The sequence below is a fragment of the Hirundo rustica genome, chromosome 9 (genome assembly GCF_015227805.2).
Source record: "Hirundo rustica isolate bHirRus1 chromosome 9, bHirRus1.pri.v3, whole genome shotgun sequence".
Taxonomy (NCBI): domain Eukaryota; kingdom Metazoa; phylum Chordata; class Aves; order Passeriformes; family Hirundinidae; genus Hirundo; species Hirundo rustica.
The window spans coordinates 203,386-225,073 of record NC_053458.1 but is presented as its reverse complement, the minus strand read 5'-3'; the positions used below and the strand labels follow the sequence as shown (position 1 = coordinate 225,073).

The window sequence follows — 21,688 nt, the reverse complement described above, 5'->3', positions numbered from 1 at the left end:
GGGCTGGCAAACACAAGCTGGTTTCAGTTGTCCGCTGCACGCTGAGGAGCTGCTCCAGTGAAACGGGACAGGTGGTTGTGGTACCCACAGAGTAAAGAGAGGAGTGACATCCCAGCGGGCACAAACCCGCTGAGTGCATGTTGAGGGACACAACACTGGGGAGCTGCAGAAAAAGCTCAGAGCAGAGTTTCCTCCCCATCCCGAGGCTGTCCTGAGGACACGATGAGCGGGTCAGGGTTTGCACCGTCCTACAAAACAGTGACCAAACATCACAAAAAACTCGGAGCTACTGAGGTACTGCTGTGACATCTCCAAGGAGAGGCCAGAGTAGCAGGGAAGCCGAGTGCTCCCAGGGTTCACCCAGTGCCACCAGAACGGCGACGTGCTGGGCAGGGCGAGCTGCTCCGCACGGCCGGAGGGCGGAGGGGAGGTGAGAAACGGTGCCACAGCAGCGAGATTTATTGGTACGGGATTTGGGGAGCAGAAAACAATGCAGAAGCCACCACCCAAAAGGATTTATCATCCCTTGATCCAGCTACCATCAGCAGACGTGTAAGGAATAGGTAAAGAATAGGTAAGGAATGGGTAAGGAATGGGACGAGGTGGTGCATCCCCTGTCTCTGACAGGATCCGGCCTGGGGAGCGCTGGGGCCGGTGCCTGACCCACGCAGGACTCACCTGATGGGGACTGCGGCTCCTCTCGCCCCCGTCAGCCGCTGCCGGGACCCCTGGGCCCGCTCCGACGGGACCGTCCTTCCTCTGCTCCCCGGCTCCAGCAGCGCTCCCCGGCCACATCCCTGCGCTCTCCGGCACATCTGCCACCTCGCCCTCTCTGGTGTCTTCACAGGGGCTCGCCCGTCCCCCCTCGGCTTTCACTCCTGCCTGCTCCATCCCGTCCCTGCCCGGCGCTGTCCCTGTCTCTGGAGCTGCCAGCTGCGGCTGTGTGCCCAGGCACAGCCCCTCGCCTCCCGTGGACCCTCTGCCCCTCGGTTCCTCTCGCCCGCCCCCACGGGCAGGGCTGCTCGTGGGGGTTTCTGCACTCGGCCGTTCCCCCTGTGACATCGCTCCCAGCACCTCTCCGTGCCGTGGGGACCCGAGCCGCCCTGCGCCCGACCCCCGCTCCGCCTCGTCCGGGCCCCCGGCTCCCGCCAGCATCGCTGCCCTTCCCTCGCACCCTCCTGCTGCCTCTCGGCTCGCCGCTCGCCCACCGGCCACAGATCCATCGGCCACCCCCTGCCCGTCCCTCCCAGGCCCCCCCGACCGCCGCCCGTCCCTTGGCTGGCACCTCCTGTGCCACTGCAGCCCCTGTCCCGTTCTGTTCCCCCAGCACTGCTCCTATCGCCCCCTCCCGTGCCACTGCAGCCCCTGTCCCGTTCTGTTCCCCCAGCATTGCTCCTATCGCCCCCTCCCGTGCCACTGCAGCCCCTGTCCCGTTCTGTGGCCCCAGCACTGCTCCTATCGCCCCCTCCTGTGCCATGGCCCCTGTGCCCGTCCCTGCCACTGCCGTCCCCGCGGCCAGGGCTCCTCTCCCGGCCAGGGCTCCTCTCCCGGCCTGGCCGCCCAGCACAGCGATGGCCACCAGCCCCGGCTCCCCTGCCCGGGGCCCGCACAGCCCCGGGGGCGGCAGCGCCTCCTCGCCCGCCTCCCCCCGTCCCGGAGACCTCCCCTTCCCTCCCAGCTCTCCACAGCCCAGCCGTCTCTCTGTCCCAGCTGCCGGCTCTTCTGAACCTGCTGCTCTCTCTGTGGCCTCTTCACCTCCCGGGCCCGCTCCGGCCGCCCCTGCAGACCCTCCCACCGCCTCTGCTCCGGCTTTCCCGCTCCCTGCTCTCTCTGTCTCTGCTCTGCTGCCCTCAGACGGGTCTCCGCTCCGAAGTGCTTCTGCCGCACCCTCCTCCTGCTGTGCTGCCGGCGTCTCCTCCACCTGTACCGACCCTTCAGTGCCAGGATCGCCCCGAGCACTCCCCGGTGCCCCTAACGCAGCTGCCACCTCCAGTACAGGACCCTTGCCAGGCTGCACAGACTCTTCCATCGTGTCCTCCACTCTCCGGAGGGCGTTCCCTCCCACCTCCCGTGCCTGGGCACTCTCAAGTGCTGCTGCTCCTGTGACAGCTTTCCCCATCTCCATCCACTCTTCCCCGGACGCTTTCAGCTGGGAAAACTCACTTGGCTTTACAAACCCTTCCCCTGCAGGCACTGCCTCTCCTGTTTCCATATCTCCCAGTGCTCCCCAGAGAGCCCCAGGCTTTCCCACAGCCCCTTGTCCCTCGGAAATATCTTCTTTAACAGCCTGTTCTCCTTCAGGGCCGACAGCTCTGGCAATCCCATCTGCTGCCACGTCAGCATCCTCCGCAGCCTCCTCTCCCGCTGTGGCACCCACCGCAGCGTCCTTCCCCGCAGAGCCTCCCTGCCCCAGGCACCGCCCTGCCTCGGGCACCGGCTCACCCACCTCCTCCTCTCCTGGCGGCCCTACTGCTCCTTTCAGGCCTTCCTCTGCAGCGTCCTCCTCCTCCTCAGTGATTCCCGCAGCTCCCTCCTGCCCCCGGGGCAGGGCTGCGTCTGCCTCCCATCCTGGCAGTGCCCCAGCTGGCCCCTCTGCCCCAGCTGCTGGCTTTCCCAGCGCCACCTCTCTCTCCATCCCCTCCACCAGCACCTCCTGCTGCCCAGGTGACACCTCTGTGCCCAACTTCACTGCCTCCCCTGCTCCCTTTCCTTCGGGGTGCTCCTCTGCCACGGCGCCTTCCCCGGGTGCGGGTCGCTCCAGCGCAGCCCCCGTGCCTGCCCGGGGCAGCGAACGCCCCGTCCGTGCAGCTTCTCCTCCGGCCTCTCCGCCGCCAGCTCCTCCCTCGGCAGCACCGTTCTGCTCCGGGGCTTGTCCCGGCCCTGGCCCCTGCCCCTGTGCTGCTCGTCCTGCTGCCTCTTGCACATCAGGGCTTCTCTTCCCTTCCGCCAAGAAACTTCCGTCTGGTGCTGCGGGAAAATAATCAAACGTTGGTTTAAATATTGGTTTAAAATAATTGAACCACGTCCGTGTGACGCGTTTTACAGGGTTGGTGCTAAAGGCGCCGTTCCTGCCCGGCCATGAGGGACATCGGCCTGGGCACCCACAGAGAACTTGCTGTGCCTTTAGTACCGCTGTTCTGGCATCTGGCATAAAGAATGTAAGTGGAAATGTAGATGTGAGGCCAGCCATGCCTGCTCTGCCTCCCTCCCTGCCTGCAGGGAGCTCGTGTGTGTGTGTGTGTGCAGCATCTATAAGCTTGACAGTGACACTCAGAAAGTCAGAAATAGCTGGCAAATTGCTCCTGTGAAATATGCACACAAAGGAGGATAACATTCAGCTTCCTGTGGATTCTGTAATTGCACCAGGGAATAACACAGGGCTGATTCCATCCCCTGGGAACCAAGGCATTTCCCAAGGAGGCTGCACACTACCTGGAAGCACACGGAACCTCACTACATTTCTGCTTTCCACAGCTATTTTCCTGACTCACAATTTTTTCATGGCCTGGATTCTTCCCCTAGAACCCTTTAGCTGCCAGGAAAGCATTAATTACACATGCCTACAGATGCCAGCTAGTCATAACCTGATTTTTCACAAGTTTGGAAAGAAAAAAGCACAAGGAGACTGATAGCCAAAGGAAAGGGAAAGGGCAAGCACTTCTGTTAAAATACTTCAGGTAAGCAATTTAATCCTTGTCCCTGACAGACAGCCAATCTTACCTCCACTGGCATCATGCTCTGTATTTGCTGCATTCTTTTCTTCCTCATTGACACACAAATCACCAGGTTCAGGGTCAGAATTGACAGGATGATCATTTCCAGTTGCTTTTGCTATTTCCTCCTGGACTGGTCTGGAATCTTCAAAAACTATCACAAAGAAAACAGAAAGCAAGAAAGAGAAACCATTAAAGAGCAAAAGGGGAGTAGAAGCCAACGAGCCATCTCAGCCTTAAAATGGTTTAAAATTCATTTTTGGACAAATCCTCACACTTGAAACACTGGCAGAGAACCAGTGAGCCAGTGTTATGTTGTGAGTGGACGTGGACCTCACAGCAGCTGCAGCAAGTCCCCGAGCTGCAGCATGGACAAAGGCAAAAGCAGCTGCACAGGCACGCAGAGCCGTGCAGAGGGACTGTACTCACCACCTCCTTCCTCACACCAAGGAGACTCTTCCTTGCCATCCTCCACGTTCAATACCCTGCTTTCCCAAGGCACTGGAGGACATTTCTCCTCCTCATTCATGTCACCTTCTCCCAATTCAGTCTGTTTGATTTCTCCATTAACCTCAGGACCGTGATGCTGCATTGCCATTATGTTTTCATGAAAATTTCTAGTATCTTCCCTTGTTAGAGCTTCTGGGTTTGCCTCTTCTGCTTCATCTATCCCTTTCTTTTCCAGTGCGGAAGTCTCCTGATTTTCCTCCCTTCTGAGCAGTTTCTTCTCCCCATTCTCATTTCCATAGTGTGCGTGTGCTGCACTATCAGATGTACTTCTGATGTTGCAGTCCTCTTTGCCATTCACGTTGTCTGTCATCGTGTCAGGCTCAGCGCTGCACTGGGCGCTCGTGGGTGAGAGAGAGTCTGCAGGCCTCCTCTCTGAAAACAGCAGACTCGGTTTAGTATTTGTCCCTGACCTTCTGCATTCACCAGCGCTCACAAAGGGACGCAATCCCATCCAACAGGATGATTTCTCTGAGCTACACCATCTGAGGATATCGTGACAAAATTCCAGAAGGTGTAAATAGAAGAACATTGCCCAGATGTATGAAGTATTAAAATCGAAGCCATTTAATGTGGAGGTTTTTTCTGATAATGGAAATAAACCAGAGTAGTTCTATCAATCACACAGAAATACACCTCCAAATGCACCTCTGAATATAACTCAGGGTTAACACAGACCAACACCTTCAATTTTGATATCTCATTTTGATAAAAGACTTCAACCACGGCAACAATGCCTCAGTGCCCTTCTGTTAACTCATTGAATATTAGAAAGATCTCCAAAACCATGTGTAAACCCTTCAGGATACACTGGAGATGAAGTTCACTGTCTCCTCTAAGAAAACATGCAGGCATCATCATATTGCAATCATAAAAGGAAAATTTGAGGGGGAAAAAGGCAGTAATCCTTCATTTGACAGTGAGCTGAACAGCAGAGCTGGCTGCTGCACAGCCTTGCTGCTGTCCACAATCTGCATGGGCTCGAGAGGAGATTGGTCTAACTCAAGGCAGAAAAATCCAGTCAGGCTGAGTAAATAAAAGTGTCAGAACTATAATCCACGCAGAAGCACATGTTCTGAAAAGCATGTTGCACCAAGAAACCTTACAGCCCCTGTTCAAAGATTCCCACTCAGGGTACTGCTCCTCCATCCCAGGAAAATCCGAGTGGGTTCCTCTACAGACAGAACCCTAGAATCACAGAATAAGCTGAGCTGGAAGGGGCCCACAAGGATCAAGTCCAGCTCCCAGCCCTGCACCATCGCCTTTCCCTTCAGACAATCTATTTCTAGGTCTCTGGCACAGCCAGATAAATGAGGACCATACTCAGGGCCCTTAAAGACAGCACGTTTAAAGCCCAGGGTGGCCTGTCAGGCCTCCTGGGACCCCTCAGACTCAACTGGACACACACAGAGTGTAAAACACACATCAGGTCAGCTTCTCCAAGCCTCGTTATGAACAAAACCAACCTTGTTGATCATCTTTAGACCCCCTGTCATCGGAATATCCATCACCTTCATCTTTCTCGCTGTCAGAAGCCTGCAGTGCCTTCTGGGATGAGGTTTCACTCTCCTTTCCACAGTCTAAATTACGGTTTTTATCATCTGAGGATGGCTCTGACATTCCATTCATTTGATCACCAGTCTGTCCCTCTTCATTAACTTCTTCATCTGGTTCAAAATCTTCATCATAATCTAAAACAGAAGAATTGTAGTGTGAGACAGGAAGCAGAATTCACAATTAATAAGCCTCTTTTTAAGCAGATAGAAGTTTATGTCACTAATCTCCTTTTGCCCTTGAATTTGCTCAGTCTTTTTAAAGCCGTGAGAGAATCTTAGAGCACAGATAGGAATTGTAAGAGCATATTATCATAAAAAGCATTGTGTTCTTCACAGAGTGGCAAAAGTGCAGCAAAACTACAAATATGATTAATACATTAGAACAAAAATAAACAAAATTACCAGCCATGGAAAGTACTAGAAAAATTTAGAGCTGGGCAAACTCAGAAATTAAACGGAAGAATCTCTTATTACAGGAGAAAAACTGGTTGTGGTGAAAAAAACTTACAAATAATGGAGAAAGCTGGAGAAAGGTAGTATACTGTAGTGCAAATATGATAAATGAGTATTGACATGGCTAAATAGCGAAGAAGTGCCTCATAAGCTCAGTGAATTTAATGAACTCCAGCCAAAGGGCACTGCAGAGGCACTCTGTTATCACATGGCTCTAACACACTCCTCCAGGGCCCAGGACAAAAACCTGCACAGAATCACCTCTCACATCCCCATTCGGGACCCCGGGCAGGCGCAGCCCCACCAGCCGTGACACCCGAGAGGTCACAGAGCAAGCTGAGCTGCAAGGGATCCCCCAGGATCCTCGAGCCACAGCACTTTGCCTGGCTCTCCAGGTGCACACCCTCTTCATGCAGCTGCATCAGAGAGGGCTCCCCTTCCCACCAAAGCCGTGCTGTGCACATCCCAGGCACCAGCACGGGGGTGTCGGTGACTCCCACCCAAAACCCAGGCTGCAGTGCTCCCTGCGCATGCAGGGAACACACCTGCACCGCGCAGGGGAGCTGTCCCTGCTGCCACAGCAGCTGCCCCTTGTGCACACCATCCCTCACTTCACAGAGTTTATTGCTGCCCTCTCTCCTTCCATCAGGGCTTTTACCACCCTGGAGTGACAGAACACCGAGGACAGAAATGAAGAGTTCCTGATGCAGAACCAGTTAGGCAAACAGACAATTACCAAGACAATGAGAACTAAGGGAATGAGGAGATTTATTTTTCTGCGTTAAAAATCAATTGAGATTCCAATTGCAGCGTTAGCAGAGAGGTCTCTTTAGGTAACTGTCAGAAGGGCAGTTCCTCCTGAAGGAAAAACGCCTCATTAATCCCAAACACACATCCGGAGGGACTAATAAGCGCCAGATGAGCAGCAACAATGCAGAACTGTGAAAGCAAAAATAGGAATAGGAAGTAGGAATTAAAATCTCTCTGTAAATGTGGTGTGATACAGACATCACCACATCCTGTCCCATTTCTCGTCCCCTGCTCATGTTTGGGAATACTATACCACTACTGCTGGTGGCTGTCTGGCTCTCTTCGCTCTCCTGACTATACTGGTTTTCCACGTCTTCTTCGCTGGACTCCTCCAGTGTCTCCTCCACAGTTTCCACGCTTGCTCCATGAGCCGGTGCGACGACTGACACTGGACCTTCCGTTGATTTCTGCTCAATGCTGTTCTCACATGGGTGACAGTGCACAGCGTGTCCCCAGCAACACACGTGCTTGTGATGGCACCTCGTCCTCCTCTTCTTGGGAGGGGATAGCTTTTTGTCCAGACCCATGGCAGCAATGCACCTATAAAATAACACAGATCGGAAGTATCGCGTTTTTCTTCCTCTGAACAACGGAGGGCAGCAGACACAGCGAGTCCAGCTTGTTACTGGCAGCGAGGCCAAGCACCCATCTGCCTCTGCACTGCCACCACGGCTCGCAAGGACAAGCACCCTGAAACCCCGGAGGGCTCCCCTAACACAGATGCAGCTCTTCCTTGAGGGACAGTAACGCTGCCTACACTTACAGGCAACGGCTGACATGCAAACAAAACCAACATTATCACAAGTGCCCATTAATTTGAAGCTGCACCAAGCGTTGGCTGTGAAGACAGAACCACTGAGAAAGGCAGACAAGCTGTGAGTGAGACGAGCTCTGGATCCAGGTCCTCCTGTAACTCCCAGCAGTGATAACTGAGGGTTTGTGCGTAAGACTGGGGGTTTCTGAACTTATCTGCTGGGTCTAAGAACTGCGGGGGAAGAAGAAGATTGAAAGTTAATAATTTTCTGTTTCTGTTCTGTTTACCTACCTAAAAGAAACCCAAACAGATGGAAAGCAAAGCATTTTGAATGAGCTGTTGAGACTGCTCCTCTAGTATAAAACGGAGTGCTGTGCCCTCTCTCTCTCTGTCTCTTACAGTCAGGAGCTGTACAGAAATGCTGGACCTCGGCCAGCAGAAAGCTCTCAGAACAAGGCTTACAGCATGGCACAGAAATCACTGCAGCATCACCTCGTTGTGAGCCAAAGCCCTGACCCACCAGGGAAAATCACTGGGACCTTTACTGGGAACCAGAGTGGGCATTCAGTGTATGTCACAGGGCAGGAAACAAACCCAAGTGCACCTGGCCTGAAGGGATCTGAAAATAGTTGTCATTTATGGGGAAAATCAGGTTAATGGAGATGGGTTTTAGTCATCAGATAAAGCCGGCTGGATTGATCAGAGGCAGGAAAAGAGGGATATCACTAAGAGGGAAAGGGGGACAGAAAGGGGAAGTAACTTAGGAATTAATTAATCCAACTTTTGGGTACTATATTAAATTCAGAAAATTCACTTCAAATCTTTCTAGAAATCACAAAAAGCTGAGATTTGGGCATTTCCTAAAATCTATAGCTACTAGATCCATTCTGAATTCAGATGCTTTTCACTCCTTTGAACATGCATTTACATAAATCATGTTCATTGTTAGACTGGAGTAAAAACTATGGTACAATAAACTGGCTTTTTTTTTTTTCCTTAGAATTCAGTCCTTATCTGAAGGAACAGAGTACACCTTTGTGGAGCCTCTTGTTCCAACTGCTTGCTACTCTTTAATAAATATAAAAAAATAAATAAAAGAACATAAAAGATTTTAACTTATCCACATGTCCATAACTTCACTTGTATGGCCTGAATTAACAATTACAGAAAATGAAGATTTTATGAATATTAAAGCCTCTTGGCAGAATCGCAGCTGTTGGCCACAGCAGTGACTTTTGCCCAAGCCCAAGACCTTTCTGCAATATTTCATTTCTGAATAATGACAAATATTCAGTGCTGCTTTATTCTGAGGCTGGGGGTATCACAACAGAATCTCACTTCAGAGGCAGAGCTGTTTAAAAATCAATTATCACCAAAAAAGCCTCTGGAAACCACAGCTCACTGAGCAGCGTGGTCGATATTTGTCTCACGGCCACTGTGGCCACGTGGGTGGCACACGTACCCCACCCCAGAGCCACTGCCCGCTGCTCCAGCACAAGCACTGTCCCCACCTGTGCAACCCCACGGGGACCCCTGGGATGTGAGACCCTGACAGGTAACCTCCATCCTGCACCTTCCCTGGGGCACTGAGAAACACAGCAGGCTCTACAGAGCTGTGTGCAGCCGGAGAGATGAGAGGAGAGAAGAGAAGCAAGTCAGAAACTCTCTCAAAAGGAAGTCCCAGTGAGCAAAGTGTACTTTCTCCATACCTGTAGCAAGGAGGTGCCCCGGTCACGTGCAGAACCCTGAAGTAGCTGTTTGTGCCTCGCAGCTGGGAACACCTCTGATATCTGTACTCACAGCAAGAGCTCAGCCTCTCAACTTGCAGCCCGTTGAGATAAAAGGTGAGGCTGAACGGGAAACCCAGGTGCCTCTTGGAGGTGAACTGGAAGGTATCTGCAATCACAGAAAGAGAGGGTTCCAAGAAAAATATTACACTTCACTGTCAGCCTGCTGCAACTGCTGGATCTCAGCTGCATCACCACAGCACCCAGCCCGCTGTGGACAGGCACGGGGGTTCTCGGGTCTGTTCAGCAGCTGGTTAAACTCTGCTCCTACACACACACAGCCCTGGCTCTCGCCAGCCCCAGCACCCTAAGCTGGGACAGCTAGGACAAGAGTCACACTCAGCTGAGCCACTCACTGCTGCAGCAGGACAACGGCCAGAGCCTCCCAGCCATTTCCTGTGTCCAGTTTCCCAGAACAAAATTCATCTTTTACTGGTGTGATGGAATTGCACTCACATAAAAAGAGACAGGAACTGGGCTCCCACTATATACTTTTCTTTCTGTAACAGTGTTCACTGATGTCTTTTAGCAATGCAGATGATCCCTTTTCAAGGACAGTTTATTGCTACAAATGCTCTATTAACTATATATCTCTATAGAAAATTAACCTAATCCACAAGTATTTTGTTAAATCAATTCTCTAAATTCTTCTACCATGATTATAAAAGTAGTTGTAGCCTCACTTTCAATCATGGGACAGTAGACCCAGATTTAATGTGGAAACAGATGGTATAAACATCCCTGCATGCGTCTATCTTGACCAAGCTGAGCTGAAATCATTCTGATGTCAGGGCAAAGTTTCAGCAAAAAACAACATTGCCAGAATCAATAGGAACTCTCTGACTCCATCCTTACCTCCTTCCAAGAGCTCGCCCCTGTAGACACAAATGTTTTCTGTTCCACAGTGTTGCTGGTAGACTTTGATTTCATCCTTGTAGTCACGGAGAGACACGTGCTTACTCTTTCCTCGGTAGACCATGGTGACAAAGGCGTTGCTGCATAACGGGGACTTGGGGTACCCTCTGGTATTCTGCAGCAGGAAATGCACAGAAATGCCTTCAGCTTCCAGCTCCAACAAGGGGTGAAAACAAAGCTCACACCTCTGCAGCACACACTTGAGACTTACAGGCCTTTATAACAAGTGCTGAGCTGATAAAATCGGAAAGTGTTTGTAGCATGCAGAAGGTCTGGGATATATTTCCAACTGAAAACCCAATGCATTGAATAGCCCTAGATTGCAGGGACCAGGTTTAATGATCCATATCATCCCTCCCAGTCCTGGATTCCTACAGCTTTATTTACAGGAGTTAAAACCAGCTCGAGAGAGTGTAGCTGATGTGGTGTTCATACTCTCGAGGCATTTCACAAACCCCTGAGATTCTAGTGCCAGACACAGGATCAGATTGACTGAAGTGGAAGGCTTTGAATAACAGTTGCCCTAGGTTGTTGTTCAGCACCTCTTTTCTCCCCAGCCGATGACAAACACCAAACGTTTTTGTTGACAGAGGCATGCATAGCAGTTACATATTTTAATAGCTATACATTTTCTTCATGCAAACTAGGTAAGCACACCTTTCAGCACTAGGCAAACGCAGCAGCGGGGAATGTAATACACCCGTGCACGGACAGGGACCACTTACCCTGATCAAAACCTGTTCATTGAATGCAGTGGTGGGGTAGAACCGTCTCCCTGTGGAGGGCTCTGGCCGGAGCGCGAGGCCCCGGCGGCGCCTCCTGCGCGCGCGGGGTGGCGGCACCAGCACCAGGCAGCGGTTGACAACGGGGAGCCGATAGGGCGACATCCCAGCCATGTACTCCGCTGGATTCATCAGCCTCAACTCGTTCCTGTGCCCCTGGAAAAACATTTTAACCAAGTGGCACAGCTTTTGCAAGACCAACTCCCGAGCGCACGGAACTGCCCATGCCCTGACTTTGTGGTACATTGAGAAACACGCATCTTTCTGAAACAGCTCCTCAACTCAGGGCCGGAAATTTTGCTCATTAAAATACTTCTGGGCTAAACCCCTTCCTTTTAATTTGCAAGGCAGCATTCATATTGCATGAAAATGTCACGCTCAGAGATAGACGCAGCCCTGCACACCAAGCCCTGGCTCTGGCCCCACCGAGGTCTCGTCTCTGACAGAACCCTGCACAGCCCTGCAGCACCGCTGCTCCCCTGCAGCTGGGCAGCACATCCCCAGAGCAGCCAGTCATCCAACAGAAACATCACTTGGCATCACTTGTACAAGATGTGCTTCAAAACACTGCCTCCTCCTCTGCACAGAGATTGAGTCCTCTTGCAGAATGAAATGGACCACGGCCCTTAAGAGTAAGACATCACTAGAGAACAAGTTCTGTAAACGCTGCATGCTGTGGCTCTGAGTTGCGCATCGTGTTCTCAGAACTGACATCTCGTGTAGCTGTTTTGTCAGCTGTGAGCACTAAAGAAACCATTAAATCACCCAGAATTTGAGTAGACATAAACAGGACCAAGCAGCAAATTCTTGGAGAAAGAGTCATGGCCATCCTGATACACAGCAAACAGAGATCAGAAGGGAGCTGTTTACAGTGTCCGCCAGCCACTGGTAGCAGATCACAGTCCCACTCCAAAACCCTCTCACCCCATGGAACGCATAACACAAAACCAATTACATCATGTTTTTCTAGAACAGAAGACAAGTCCAAATATCACTTGAAAGTAACTGTGAATTTATCAAGACCATGTTTGACTCTCATTCTCCCAGCCCACTAGTGTGATTTTATACTATGAAAAGTAAATCACCACATTTTTACTCACTGTGATCAAGAACTAGGCATTAGACCAGTAAGACAGTGTCTTGAAAATTGAGGAGAAGTGAAAAAGGAAGGTTTAAATAAAAGTTGATGCCATTTGAAAGGGATGTTCCCTGTTGTATACAGTTCTGGGAACTACAGTACTTGAACAATATTATCAAACCATCCCCAAAATGACATTATTTTCAGTAGGAAGTACGGCCTCACCCCACGGGCAAACTGCTGGTCATGTTCCAGTGCATGGCACTTCTGTTTGGAAGCCTTTGGTACAGACCTTGGTGCAGCCCAGCCGGGAGGGGGCTGGAGGTGAGGGGACGGCTGCATATTTCCTGGAGCTGTATTTGGTCGCAAGGAACTCTACAAAAGGAGAAAGAAAGCAATGACGAAATCTCAGTGTACAGACTCCAGTGCAGGGCAGCACTGTAAAAAAAATAATAGCACTGAGGAAGATATCTGGAAGTGATGAGTGATTTCAGGTACCTACAGGACATGACATTTTCTAGTCTGCCTCCAAAGAGCCAGACCCCTTTAGGCACCTCTAACTGACCATCCAGAACTCCAAAAACTCTTGGCCATAAATACAAGGTTTGTTACAGTCTCTTCATCACACAGCCTTGGAGCAAACACAGTGAACTCACAGAAACCACAGCAGTTTGCTATGGACTTCAACACAGAAAGAGTGCACAACAAAAAAGGACCTATTTTTGTTCAATATTCAGCTTTTTTCTGACTGTTTTATTTCATTTCATTTCTTTGTATACCCTTCAGAATACCAAGTTAAAATGCTAACACCTGTTTCACTGAGGTTGACTCACCACCTTAGAGGGGGCAGGCTCCCTGGTTCGGTGCTGATGAGGATAATGTCCACCACCATAATCAACTCCAAGTCCAGGTGCCCTCTATATGAAGAGAAGGTCATTCAGGACTCAAAAGTTTCTCTGAAATCTGCACCAATTATCATTATTGACATAGAGAACCATTTGAAACTGAGCTAGATATTTGACTTTTGACTTCAGGCTTTAGTACCATTATATTTCAAGAGTATATTAACATTCATTCTTTGCTGTTAACAAAGGGCAAAAGCCAGCCCTCCTAGAACACAGCCCTCTGAAATGAGCTCCAGTCTGCCTTCATCCCTTCAACTCTGCTTTCTTAAAGACCCCACCATTTTCAGTGCTTCACAACAGGTGTAACCTTGTCCATAGCCCCTGTGTCCACTGACAATGTTCAACACACTGACACCGGCTTACCTGAGGTCACGAGGCAGCTAAAAGGGAAAGAAGCAGGTTTATCAGAGAGCAAAGTTTGGGGGTTTTTTCCTAGGTTCTGATGTGTCATTCCTTCAACACTAGCTTCTGGAGATCCCTCTTTAACAGAACTCGGCAAACAGGAAATCAGCCTCAAGTGATCAAGGATGAGGCCCTAATCCAGGATGACCCAGGCAGTGAATGCTCTGCACTAAGGTCCATGTGCACACTTTCAGCTGTCTGTGCTTCCATGAGGAGCTGATGGAACTCACCCATCGTGAGCGACCCGTTCGTTCTCCAGACACTAAAGGACAGAGCTCGTGATGATGGCACCTTGGAGCGAGTGGTGGATGTGGGCAGTGCATATGGATGATTTCTTCCACTGATCTTCTTACTTGCTCCGTCTGAAAGAAAAGGAATTTATGTCTCTGAGGCACTGAATCCAAAAACAGTGATTGTCTCATTACGTCTGTCTTTCACTGGACAGCTGTGACAATCAGCTGGCCTGGACCCAATGGAACAGCTGGTTAAAGAAGGAAACAAAGTCATGGGAGAATGTGAGGGACAAGCAAAAAGACTTGTCCCCACCTCTGATTCATTTTCCTGCAGCTCTCTCCAGCTGCTGACCCATCGGATTCAATCCATGTCTGTTTCTGTGTATCTCACAATTGTTTGTTTGGTTGAAGGTCTCTTTCGTTTTTGAATTTGAATGCACCTGCCACTTCCCTGCTGTGACTGCAGCCTCTCCCCAGCTCCTCTTCTCACTGACCCAATGCTGGCATGGCTGCCCCACTGGAAACAGACAGCTCTGTCTCTCACCCTCCCTTGCTCAGCCACCTGCCTTTCTCCTTTCCTTTCAGACAAGCGACTCAGATGAATTCACTGAACGGATGAGGTGAGAATTAAATTACACGGCTGGCTCCAGCCAGGCTCCTGCAGCCCAGCACAGCACACACAGATCAGGTATCTGCAGGCGTCCTACTGAAGGAAGCACTTCACTGGTTTACGTTCCAAAATTATCCAAGCCCAGGACCCCCAACAAGGTGCCAAAATCGCTGCTTCCATGGGGTGATTTCCTACCACAGGAGTTCCATCAGTAAACAACACCTTTGCGATTTCCATTGTGACCAGCGTCTTTCAGGAAAATCTCCTCCTTTCTTTACCCTATGGCTTGCTTAGAGATGTATTATTTACAATTTAACAGGTCTGACACTGTTTACCAGCTGCTCAGTGAAGCAGACACCTTCTCAAGACACTCTTCTCAAAGCGTTCAGGTTTGAATTCGAGTGATTGCATGGGGAGAAGAACTATTGACTTCTGTGGGATTTCCATGACTCTAACTACAGAATCAAGTTCAACCTACATGAGACCTAAACGAAGATTCCTAAAACCTCTTTCATTGCCCACATGCCAGTTCTGCCCAAATCCTGCGGAGAGGCAAACAAGCAAACACAAGAGCTCAGTGCTCATCAGCAGTCAAAAGCAGAGAGGTCTAGAATTACTAGGAGGAGAACGTATCTTGAATTATTCATTCTGTTATGGTTCCCCATTTCAAAACAGAAATAGTAGAATGAGAGAGGGTAAAAAAAAAAAAAAATAGCAACAGTAATGAGAAGCCTGGAATGGCTCAGGTAAGAAAAATTCAGACTGAGGACCTTCAGCTTGGAAAACTGAGAAGGAATGTGAACAACGTACGTAAAACCACAGATGCCTTGGAAAAATAGAACATTTAATAACTTCTGTCATACTGAGAACAAAGGAAAATTGAACAGACATATCAGCACATACATTTATTACTACACAGAAATGTGAGGAGGTATCATTTCATGCAATTCATGATTAAATCACTCAGCCAAGAACACTGCAGAAGTAGAAGAATAACTAGATTCAGAAGGAATTAAATGCATAAATGGAAGTTCCTGAACTTCTGGACAAAGGACAAAGGAGGTGTAACTGGGGCAGGATCATCCTCTACTTGCCTGTTTCTTGCACTTGTCTCAATGAATCACTGGTCAGGCTTATGGTTATTACTCACCACTGCAAAACTGACAGGTGCCATCAGCACCCAGCAGTGCTCAAGCTTTACCTTGACTGGAGGCATCCTGTCGTTCCTCATACAATATCCAAGCCTCCTTCTCATCTCCCGCTGATGATGACGCTATCAGTACAAGAGGAAGAGAAATCCCATTACTGGGCACTATGAGGTGTGTGTTCAAGAACTCTTGCTTCTGCCCTGCTTGTCCCATGCCTTCTCCCTGGCCACTCCCCTCACTGAGCCCTGTAATAAAACTGCTGTGGTTTGCATCTATTTTCATTTCACCTGCATATATTCGCACCACCAAGGGAGCGACTGAGCACTGGTAAAGCTTTAGGAACCAACTCCATTCCTGATACCCCCAGGAATGTGCCCAGATTTTGTACTCAGACAATATATATTAACATGTTCAAATTGGCTTGTTTTTATCAGGATTTTTTTAAGCAAACTAGCCCTGTGAATATCATGTCATAATCTGAGAGCTGTCAAAAAGCAATAAGGAAGCCAGGACAGTGCCTGATCTCACAATAGCATGGTTTGACAATGAGAGGCCCCATGGAGGTTTCACGTGGGGAATGCCAAGCAGAAAGGCTGTCCTTTCTCCCAGCAGGAAAGAGCCTTCCAGGGGAGCACGAGGGCACGGATGGAAAGCAGTCCAGTACCAGTTAGCAGCCCCTGGCTGTCAGCGAGGAAACGCCGGAGAAGGCTCACACACCCTCAGGAAAGGCATACCTCCATGTCAAGGATCTTATGAGATATGGCATCAGCCAAGCAGTCCAGGACGTGTCTCTGGTGGTCCCTCCTCATGGCATTCAGACGGTATTCTTTCTCAGGTATTATTCTTCCACTCCTTGAGATCTGCCATACACAAATACAACGTTACTGAAAAGGAGATGAAATAAAGGCTGTTTTGAAATGGTACAATTTCCCAGAAGAGCACTTCCTCCTCCTGGTTAGTTTCCATCTCTGCCCCTGTCCTGGTGCTGGAACTCCCCTTCCATCACTGTATTATCTCTGGCCCCATGAGCTCCACCAGCCAAATGAAGGAGCAGCAGCCACATTTCTGATAGCCCAGGGCTCAGCCTTTCCCTTCACAGGCCACTGCCCAAAGGGATGGAAAGGATTAAACCCTTGCCTCCCCGCTGCAGCTGCCTGTGCAAAAGAGAGTTGCACCCAGGAGTGCGCCAGTGGTTTTAACAAAATGTTCCGCGCATTCGCCTTTACAAAATCCTTTCCTTTTCCATTAAACGCTTCTGAGAAATAACACTGGAGCTATTTGAACAAGTCAAATATGCTTACATTCCACAGTGTAAAAACCCTGAGTGAATCAATATGAAGCTGTGTATCTGCAAACTGAAACACTTTGCAGAGGGAAACTACAATGAGCAAAAGGAAATATGGAAAAAAGGATAAAAACGTTCTGAATAGGATGTAGAATTGAGGGAAACTTTTTGGTCTCACCAGTCCTGATTTCTGAAGATGTCGTCTTATCCTGGCATTGCTGAAATATCCAACCAGGTGTTTGTCTTTAAGACTGTTATAGGTTTCAAGAAATCTGCAATAAAAAAATGGAGATGTTTATAATGCCCCTGACTGACAAACTATTACAGTTCAAGTTAAATGAGCTACCCAATAGTTTGCCACACAAAATGCTGCCTTAGTAAATCATCCTGGATTTGGTCAGATAAATGTCCATTAGATTACATAAAAGCAATATCTTGTGGCCTCCTGGAAATTCGTATCAGAAACCTGTGACGCGTCCGCGAGGCCGAGAGCCGAGCGTGGAGCAGCGCTGCAGCACCGCGGCGTGGGGCTGAGCGGGCAGCCCTGACATCCCTGACAGCCCTGACAGCCCTGACAGCCCTGACAGCCCTGACAGCCCTGACAGCAGCTCCTGGGTGATCCACGGGCAGGGCAGTGCAGCTGGGCTCCAGCCGCACAGACACAGCTCCCCGGCCACTCGGCCATGGCAGGGACGCCTTCCCCTGTCCCTCGCTGCTCCAAGCCCCCTCCAGCCTGCCCCTGAGCACTTCCAGGGACGGGGCAGCCACAACATCTCTGGGCAGCCTGTACCAGGGCCTCGCTACCACCATCACAGCTACCAAAGATCAGAGCTTCAAAAAACTGAACCTCAGATGTGAAAGTTGAATACAAAATCTGAAGCACCCATAATTAGCGGTTATATTTTTCAACTATTCTTAGCACAACCATATATTACTTCACCCTCTGGAAAACAGGACAAACGGAGAAGTCAGTGACACTAGGATGCAATACTCTAAATCCTTTCACATTTGTACAACTTACACACTCAGGTACATGTTGCATAATATGTTCAGACTGACCTCTGGGCAGGATGTGCTTTTAGTTACACAAGAGACTGATCTCTTTTGTGTTCTCTGGCTGAAGATTTAAATGCACTGTGCCTCTTTTACATCCCTTTCAGCTGGATAATTCAGTTATATTTCTATTGTTACGCTGATCTGCCACACACAAAAGCATATTCAAGGCAAGAAAGGACAAATTTTTTAAAATAAAGACATCATGGATTTACAGGAATTTTATGCGGGGTTTCACAATAACCTCAAAGGTAGCTGCCAAGAATAAATTAAACAAACAGTATAGGTTACGTTTTTATGCCTGTTGGTCAAATACTGGTATGATAGCAACTGTTACTTTTTTATCCAGAATTTGCATTTGAAACTGCCAGATTCCATCAATTTTGCTAAGTACTCATTTATGGTATCACTTGGCAACTGCACGTTGAGGCAGAGAAGAAACTCAATCCAGCTCCTTTTCATTCACTTCCTTCCATCTAAGATATCCTGGACTAGTCAAAACCAGTTAGATAAACATATCCTACAACTAGCTAAAATGCAACTCCCACTTGAACACAGCGATGTGGCAATTTCAATTTCACCAAAGTCTCAAAACATGCATTTTCTCATTTTAATTATGAAAAGGCTGGCCCTCAAAAATGTTGAATTAAATTCGGAGTTCAAAAGGGTATTAGAGGAAATAAGGAAATGTGTTTGGCCTGGATCAAAACCTGTTAAATCATTGGAAAGAGTGCAAGCCCACACTGGGGTCTGGCTGCACCGTGCTGCCCATACAAGCATCAACTTTAAAACCTCTGCAAAAGAGAGAAGTGCAGAACTGACAAAATCCATGTTAGGAAAAAACACAGCAAATTGTGAAAAACACATTATTGTGCCACAGTAATCATATCCCTTTTCTGGACTCCTTTTCCTCTGCCCATTTACCCTAATTCTTCTCTCTAAAGAAGAGAGAAGAATTCATTCTTCTCTCTAAAAATCCTGGGGTTTTGCTAGGATAGCAGACAATTTTCCTGGCACAGAACCTAAACTGACTGATCTGTAGGTTCCTGGAGTACGTCTGAAGCTCCTCTCAAGATGAGTGTCATGTTGGCTTCTCTGGTATTGCAGCCAATGACAACATGTCACTCTCAGGTCAGTAATTTTATATTTGAGGTTATTTAGGTTTCTGTGATCATTGACACCATTATTTACTAGCAGTATATTTGTTCTCAGCTGGCAGCTTACCCAAAGGACTACACTCAGAGCCAGAGCTGTGTACCGTGGTAAATTTTAAGACCACTCTCACTCATTTGGAAGGATATCAAGACAAAGCCACAGCAGGCATCTTATGCGTTTTGTAAAGCAAATCTTCCCAGTTAATATTTCAGAGAGCAATTAAACCAGTGATCACCAAATAAACGATGTGAGAGAGCACCGAGGTTCAGCTATTAATTGGCAGAGTCACAGGGGATCGTGGTGCCTGAGCTCTACCTGGCACCGGTCTGCCATTCCCTCTTCCCCCGAGGAAGTCTTAAGCCTCACAACCCGACACGGAACCGGGAGCCAAGGGACTGTTCTGCTTCTGATTTCCCGTGCGTCCCAGGAGCAAGTTCTACCACGGCTTCTTTACTCGGATCATTGCTCACTGTACCGGGATGTGCCAAATTTTGTCATAGAGACCTGCAGAGATTCTGTGCTCCTCACTGTTTGTCTGTGACATCAGCTCGGGGAAGTCGGGATTCTCTGAATCTGAATTCCCTGCAGGTCCGCAGGCAGGTAACCAGGGGATCCCCTGCGGCCGGCAGCCCCGCTCCCCGCGGCTCCGTCACCCGCGCAGAGGGCGAGACAGCGGGGTCCGCTCGCCCGCAGCCAGGCACGTTCCCGGGGCGTCTCTGGGGGCACCCGGAGCCCCTCTCTCCCCCCAGCCCCGGCGCGGGCGGCAGGGAGGAGCCGCTGCCGGCCCCGACGCTGTCACCATTGCCGCGGAGCCGAAAGGCCGGCACGGAGCGACCCCCGACCCCCCTGCCCCCGCCCCACTCACCGGGGCTGCGGGACGCTCATGGCAGCGGCGGCGGCCCGGCCCTGCCCCGGCACCGGCCCAGCCCTGACCTGGCACCGACACCGAGACTGGCACCGGCACCGGCACCGACACCGGCACCGGCCCCGGCCCAGCCCTGCCACGGCACCGGAGCTGCCGCCGCGTCCCCGGCGTCTCCAGGAGACGGCGGGAGGGAGGCAAGGACGGATGGAGGAACGGGAGGGAGGGACTGGAAGGACGGGAGGGACATAAGAGGGAGGGAGAGACGGGAGGGGGCCGGTGCTCCGCCCGCCGCCGCGACAGGATAACAGAACCTCCGAACTGTCGGGGTTGGAAGGGACCTCTGGAGAGCCCAAACCCCAGCTCCTGCCGAGGCAGGATGACACAGGAACCAATAGAGGTGGGTTTGGAATGTCTCCAGAGAGGGAAACTCCACACCCTCCCCAGGCATTTTCAGGGATCTGCCACCCTCCACGGAAAGTTCTTCCTGATGCTGCGGTAGAACTTCGTGTGCTTTAGATCATGGCCATTGCTCCTCATCCTGTCGCTGGGCACCACTGAGCAGAGCCTGGCACCAGTCTCTGACACCCCTCGGAAAAATCTGTTTGGGCTGGGGAGATCCCCTCTCAGCTGTCTCTTTCCCACACTCACCACGCCCAGCTTGGGCAGTCTCTCGGCGTCAGAGAGGTGCCTCCGATGCGGTACACCTCATTATCTCCGCGACCCTCTGCGGGACCCATCCTCTTGTAGTGGGGAGCCCAGAACCGGCCACAAGACTGCAGCTGGGTGGGGCTGGCGTGGGCCTGATATACCGTGAGGTGACAGGATGCACTTCCAATATCAATCCTGATTTCCATCTCTCAGCTCAGATGACACGAAGCACCAAAGTGTGCATTGGCAATGGACACCTGATTTACTGAAATAAAGGACTTACAACCACCCTTCTATGCTCGTTTTTCCCTTTTTTCTGCAGTTCTTGTGAGTCCCAGATGAAGAACAGACTCACAGGGTAATGCTGTCAGGGCCACAGAGTGACTGATCTGAGCAGAGATCCCTGCAGTGAGGAAGAGCAGGGACAACCTTCCCTCCCGATGCATCTGTTTCAAAATGTTAGACTTCACCATCCTCAAGTTTTCTGTGGCATTATCCACCCACACAATATTGATCTGCCTTCTCTGTGAAGGGAGCAATTATTAAGGACACCAATATTCTCTTGATATTTTATCTTCCCAACTCTGTAATTAAAGTCTCAGACTAACTTATTATATCATCCTGCAGCACAGGAAGAAGTCAGGAACAGACACGGGACAATTACAATAGAGAGGCAATTACACTTCTAATGACTAGAACATGTAGGCAGCATTTATTTGGGGCACAATGAGATTAAACAAGAGCAGCTGCTTTTCAGAACAATCCACTTTTCTGTTTCAGAAACACATAGAACAGTTTCCAGAACCTCACATTGTGCACAACTCCTCACTTCGAACCCCCAAACCTCTCCTGCAGATGCCAAAGTCAGCACAAGTACAAGAGCCTGTTCCACCCTTCCAACCACCCACGGCAGCACCAAGCAGGCTGCAGCTGGGACCCACTGCCTCCAGAATCCTGTCCAGTCAAACCAGGAGAAGATTCTTAACAAACTGAGAGAATTATTCTGCTAAATTCAATGGTCTGTGGCCC

General features: G+C 50.0%; 1 protein-coding gene across 1 annotated transcript; it reads right to left on the bottom strand.

Moving 5' to 3' along the window:
• Window positions 1-1,335: 1,335 nt before the first annotated feature.
• On the bottom strand, window positions 1,336-20,108 carry ERICH3 (glutamate rich 3). Its single transcript, XM_058421747.1, has 16 exons — window positions 20,012-20,108; window positions 17,117-17,210; window positions 16,388-16,513; window positions 15,707-15,778; window positions 13,893-14,024; window positions 13,189-13,272; window positions 12,581-12,730; window positions 11,221-11,433; window positions 10,436-10,610; window positions 9,503-9,689; window positions 7,293-7,579; window positions 5,732-5,911; window positions 4,143-4,595; window positions 3,721-3,867; window positions 1,553-2,967; window positions 1,336-1,365 (listed from the first exon to the last, which is right to left on the bottom strand). Exons 1-16 carry the CDS (start codon window positions 20,029-20,031, stop codon window positions 1,336-1,338), a joined length of 3,765 nt encoding a protein of 1,254 aa, XP_058277730.1. The 5' UTR covers window positions 20,032-20,108.
• Window positions 20,109-21,688: the final 1,580 nt, after the last annotated feature.